Source organism: Notolepis coatsorum, assembly GCF_963971535.1.
Source record: "Notolepis coatsorum genome assembly, chromosome: 11".
In the NCBI taxonomy this organism is placed as follows: Eukaryota; Metazoa; Chordata; class Actinopteri; order Aulopiformes; family Paralepididae; genus Notolepis; species Notolepis coatsorum.
Genome location: NC_140175.1, coordinates 50,227,274 through 50,233,357, shown reverse-complemented (window position 1 = coordinate 50,233,357; position 6,084 = coordinate 50,227,274). Strand labels below are relative to the sequence as shown.

Here is a 6,084-nt window from a genome sequence, read left to right as displayed (position 1 = left end):
GAAGAAGAAGAAGAAGAAGTGGTTATGCTTTGGCCCTCTTTCGAAGTAGGTTATGCTTAGAGTTTGGAATCAGGGCTGGTGGTCCATCGCCCTGCTCTAAAGATAAACTCTAACTAAGCATAACCCACTTCGAAAGAAGAGGGCCAATTGGCCAAAGCATAACCAGTTCGAAGCAGATATATATAGAACACTAGATAGCTTAAGGCGGAGTCACCAGCGTCACTGAACCGCCGCCATCTTGCTCCAGTTAGCCTTGAGTGAGAGTGAGTGAGCTGCACAGACAAAAATACTCATAACTCGCTGAAATATTGACGGATTTACAAACGGGTTGGTTTGCTATAGACATCAAAGATGTAGTTATGATACTGCATACTTATAAAAAAAATAATTAAAGATGTTTTTTTTTTTTACAAACCGCTTGAATCATAGCCACGTTAATAATGCTTGTAATAAACCAAACCGTTTGTAAATCCGTCAATATTTCAGCAAGTTATGAGTATTTTTGTCTGTGCAGCTCACTCACTCTCACTCAAGGCTAACTGGAGCAAGATGGCGGCGGTTCAGTGACGTCGCTCTCCATTGGCCGGCAGCGCGGGCAAGCTATCTAGTATTCTATGGATGTACAAGGCGGAAGAGCCCTTCGGAGCTAAACCAATCAGAGAGGGTCTTCACTGTATGCGGGCTAGCCAATCAGAGAGCGTCTTCTCAAACTGCGGCTACGAAAAAAAATCACACAGCTCGCCTCGAAAACAAACGAGGTGGCCACTTCATGGACTGTGGACTATTCTGCTGGTCTCGTAATGGCAGAAGATATCGCGTTTGCGTTCTTCGTTGCCGACGAATTGGATGCAATCGAAGTCCGACAAATGTTGCGTGAAGAAACTGAAGACGGACGTCGTCCGTGGAGGTAATTCGCTGTAGCACTGTAGCGGTTCAAGTGTTATTTCAGTGATTTTGCAATAAAAAAAAAAAGCGTTCAATCTAGTGTTGTGGTTGTACAAAGCATTTCTAGTAATAGGTCGATTCTACATCATGTAATCAATCACCCCTCTTGCGAAATGGGGGGCAATCTTGCTCTTACTCTATCAAATTAATAAATATAGTCAGCTCCTACACATTTGCCCCCCTCATATTATTTTGTTTGCCCTATCGACAAGATAGTGGTGTATTTACACAGTATAATCACGACACATTTCCTAAATGATGCACTTTACAGATCAATCAAATGGTGCATGCCATACTTGTAAATACATTTTCAACAAGGTCCAGGCTACTTAAAATGTCGCCAATGCAAGTCCATTACATTGTTGTCATTTGTATTAGCCTACACTAGATAGTTGTCCTTAAAGTAATCATTATGCCGAAGTTGCTATGTGTCTGCCTTCTGTTCTAGATCGGTTCCCAAGATCAAACAATTTGTGGAAGAAGTGGTCCCAAACTATAGCCCTTCAGACTTTAAAAGTCACTTTAGACTCTCCCGTGGGCACGTGGAGGTATGTATACAATCAGCAGACATTCTATGTATGCTATTACAGTATTAAAGCCAATGCTGTTACACCATTCACTCCCCTTTGCTCTTTTCTCAACCATTCAGGAGCTGATGACGGCTCTTGGCCCCGTTTACAACAACAAACTGCACACCAAGTTGCCACTTACTCACAGTGTCCTTGCCTGTCTGTGGACTCTTTCAAACCAAGAGTCCTACAGGGGTGTTGCAGACAGGTTTAACACCACCAAATCCACTGTGTCCAAACATCTGCACGAATTCTGTGCACTAGTAAATGCACACCTGTCACACCACATTTCCTGGCCCACAGGGCAAGCCCTGCATTCCTCAGAGGTAGGATTTAGGGCAGCAGGATTCCCGAACACAGTATGTGCTGTCGATGGATGCCACATTCCCATTGTGAGACCACACTGTGAGAACCCAGTGGCGTACCTGAATAGAAAGCAGTTCTATTCAGTAATACTAACTGGGTACTGTGACAGCCAGCGGCGGTTCTGTCATGTCTGTGTGGGCGACCCTGGTAGCTGGCGTGATGCACGATCATTTCGGGTGTCAGAGGTTGGCCGGCTGCTAGAAGCAGATCCCCAGTCCCTGGTGCCTGATGGAATGCACATCATTGGGGACTCTGCGTACCCACTAATGCCCCAGCTTATGAAGCCCTACAGGGACAACGGGCATTTAACTGCAAGGCAAAGGCACTTCAACAAACGGTTGAATGCTGCTCATGTGGCGATAAAACATTCCTTCGGCATCCTCAAAAGCAAGTTCAGGAGGCTTAGATGTTTGCATATGAAGGAAACCAGGAACATCAGCACAGCAGTCTCTGCCTGTTGCATCCTTCACAACATATGCATAGAGCCCACTGACCAAGCTGAAGAGGATGAAGATCAGGTAGAAGCCGATGATGAGCCACCAGCAGTACACCAGAACATAGGTGCAAATCACCATAGGGATATCATTTGTTTCAGTTTGGAAACATCACCTCTCTGCCAATGCCACACACAGGATTCAGAACAGCTTCTTCCCGAGAGCCATCACTGAACAATCACCCCCCCCCCCCTATTGCCTCTACATCTACCTCACTATAATATATACTTGTATGTGCAATATGACGGATGTTGGGACATGAGCAATAATGGTATTTGTTAATGTGCAATATTTTTTTCTACTGATTTTGCAATGCTTTTTTAAACCTTTTTAATGTTCCTGTGAATAAGTGCATATGTAGCAGGGGATATGAGTGGGTACATGAATGGGTGGTCATGGTGTGTCAGTGAGTATGGGTACAACAAATGTATGTATTAGGGGTGTAAAGGTACACGTATCCATACCGAACAAGTTTCAGTGTGTGCCGTACCGAACGGCTGTGTAGTGTACCGAACGAATACAACGGTATGTTAACCACTAACGTCCGCCCACCGGGGGCTGTTTTTTTCACAATCTAATATAATAATTATTATAATTTTTTTTTTTTTTTACAAGTCGATTATTAATTTCAATATAGAATATTCGTTGACAGCCCTACAAGTACAATTAGTTACTGCACACTACATCACCCCTGAGTGGAACAACAACCTTGACTTCAAAACCGAGGTACATAACGTACCGTGGTTTTTGTGTACTGTTACACCCCTAGTATGTCTATAGGTACATCATGGATGTGTTGTGTGGTAGAGTGGGTATGTAGGTATCGTTATTTTAGGTGCTGCACGAACCAATCTCGTGCTGTATTGTGCAATCACAATCAAGCTTTCTACTTACTTACTTACCTCTGCTGACATGGACATGGACAACTCTGAACTGTATCTATGTAATTGTGTTTTCTTTTATGTACGCTGTAAGTGATGTTATATGTTCTATGTTTTATGTTGGAACTGCTATGCTATGCACTGAAACCAAATTCCACCAGCCTGGCTGGGTGGTCATTAAAGAAATTGATTGATTGATTGACTTCTACACTTGATTTTTTTTGTGAGCTGGTGGGCCATATCCCACAGGGTGATGTGATGCAGATATTGAGTATGTCACCAGACATGGATTACATTTACATGCATTGACTTTGAACAGTGCATTTCATCATCAAGACTCCTGTGGCCAACCAACCACTGCCATATGTTGTGGGACAACATTTTGTTTTAGAATTCCCTGGCTAGAAGGAAATAAAAAATGCTTCGACACAGATACTACAACTATCACTGTGTACTGAACCCAATATGCAGACAGGTCTTGTTCAAACCCAATATGGGTATATTTAATATAGAATGGTCAAGTGTCCAGGCAGGGGTCGATACACGGGGGAAGCGCTCTTACAGTCAGTCCGGGGGCGAGAGTGTCGGACAGGCAGGGGTCAGCGGGTACAGGATAGTCGGTAGGGGAAAAAATCGATACGTGGTAGTATCGCGATACTTTGCGTGGCGATACTGTATCGATACAGGGATGCCAAGTATCGATATTTAATATTTAAATTGTTTATTTCAATACCTGTAATAGTACAGTAGTCCACACACACACATGTGCATTCAGTTAAGTTGGAATATGACTACAAACAGTTCAGTTTGTCAGGTACATGCAACACAGATTACAGTGTGTACATCCGTCTGCTTGAGAAAATACCATGTTCTGCAATAAAAATGATTGAAGTGAGATGAACAAACTGAACTTTATTTTATTAGATAAAACATGTTGAAAGTTTACTTTGCAGTTGAAAAAAGGTAATAAACGAGGGCGGCTGGGTGGCGCAGCGGACATTGCGCTCGTCACCAATGCAAGAGACACTGGGTTCGACTCCGGCTGTTGGCGTTGCCTCTGGCTTGGGCCAGCCGTTAGGGCTGGGCGATAACGATAAATATCGTGATATATTTTAATAATCGATATCGAAAGAAAAAAGCAGAAAAAAAAAATGTGTGACCTGCAACAGGGCAGTTTTAAAACCAGAGACAGTGGACAGACTTGTCTTTCTTGCCTGCAACTTAAAGTAATGGCTTTGCTTGTCCAAATGACAATACTGACCAAATTGAGATTTCTTTTTCTCTTGTCCATTTATTTTGTTTGCTTTCTAATTTAAAATACAGTTTGAAACAGTCTGTACACAGTAGGCTATGTGTGCTAGCAGAGCTAGACTCCAGTCACGAGTCACGGTGCATATGTGCAGTGGTTTGTCCACCAAAAAAGCGCCAAAAGATAGAAAATAAACTAGTAGAGCCAGAACTGTTCAACTCCCCTGGAGCCACAGCCAGCAGAGAAGCCGGTTTACTTTCGCTTTTAAACCAGCTGCAGCCTGAGAACTGGAGTGTGACGGGATGTAACACTAAAGATGGCGGCAACGACAAAGAATTGCTGCAAATAAATTTTTTTTTTTTTTTTTAACTTATAACTATTTCGATAATTATCGATATCGAGTGATATGATATCATATCGCGATATGATATCATATCGCGATATGATTTTTTTGCCATATCGCCCAGCCCTACGTCATACTAACTCAATTGGCAGAGTTAGCGGGTGGAAGTCGATGGGTGGTAATCTGGACATTGTGGACAGCGACTCCTACATGTCGGTTGGGGACGCCTGCACAGCAGAGACAGGAAATGGCGGGGGTAGTGTGAGCCTCCCACACGTTACACCTCGCCAATGAGAGTCCACGCTGGCAGGTGAAAAGATGTAAGGCTGCCTCCTTGTGTATCGGAGGGGACACTTCTATCCTCCCTACAACCGGCCAGTGGGGGGCATATGCGAGCAACATTCAAGACAGGTGAGGGAAGAATTGGCACAGTGGAATTGGGATGGGAGAAAAATTGAAAAAGTGGATAAAAAGAAAAAAAGGTAATAAATCGCAATATATCGCAATATTAACAGTTTGAGCGCCAACGACGAGATTTCTCGTTAGTTCATGCCAACCGTTGAGTGCCAGAGAGACGAGAGATCTAGTTTTTGATCGTTATTTTTAAAATTATCGATTTCCATTCATTTTTCATCAATCTAGCCTCACGTTACCAGTGGGGATCTGTCTGAACTCGAACAGGGAAAATACCGCCCCCTATCGTCTCCGGACCCCTTTGGATTGGATTGAATGAAACGCATGGAGAAAAAAAAAGGTCCTGCTTCCACATTTTACTTGTCAGACAAGTAACCGGAGACAATCCAAGTAATCGCCCACCACCAGAACAGCGGACAATGTGTGTTTCCAGTACCCAGCGTTGGATCAATAAACACGATCGATATTTGGAATGGCGATCAGGAATTGGAATAATCTTTTTGGAGAACATCTGATCTGAGGTAAGGAATCTATTTTACCAGTCTTGGGATAATCCGAGCTATTTTCACCTATATATCAGCGTGTGCCATATGTGTGTATGTGTGTGTGATCAGGAAATAAGATAGATTTTTCACCCCGCTTCTATAGCGTGCATAAGTACACATATACTATCGATAATCTAGCGTTTATTTGAAAACGATTCATAAATAGGCCGAAAAATGACAACGTGTTTTGTGTATTCCAGTAAAGGGCGACTATCACAGAATCTTCTGAACATTTCTGAAACTTTCAAGAAACGGTATAAACGGAAATGAACGGATTA

At 43.0% G+C, this 6,084-nt stretch overlaps 1 protein-coding gene across 1 annotated transcript; it reads left to right on the top strand.

Moving 5' to 3' along the window:
* The first annotated feature begins 773 nt into the window (after positions 1 to 773).
* Positions 774 to 3,389, top strand: LOC311236957 (uncharacterized protein). The gene is made up of 3 exons (XM_084324764.1): positions 774 to 907; positions 1,394 to 1,493; positions 1,595 to 3,389. Exons 1-3 carry the CDS (start codon positions 801 to 803, stop codon positions 2,546 to 2,548), a joined length of 1,161 nt encoding a protein of 386 aa, XP_084180890.1. The 5' UTR covers positions 774 to 800; the 3' UTR covers positions 2,549 to 3,389.
* The last annotated feature ends 2,695 nt before the right edge of the window (positions 3,390 to 6,084 follow it).

Excerpts from the sequence above, each read along its gene's own strand:
- LOC311236957 (XM_084324764.1), top strand. The coding sequence starts at position 801 with ATGGCAGAAGATATCGCGTTTGCGTTCTTCGTTGCCGACGAATTGGAT. Across the intron at positions 908-1,393 it reads GACGGACGTCGTCCGTGGAG|ATCGGTTCCCAAGATCAAAC; the intron begins GTAATTCGCTGT and ends CTTCTGTTCTAG. Across the intron at positions 1,494-1,594 it reads TCTCCCGTGGGCACGTGGAG|GAGCTGATGACGGCTCTTGG; the intron begins GTATGTATACAA and ends TCAACCATTCAG.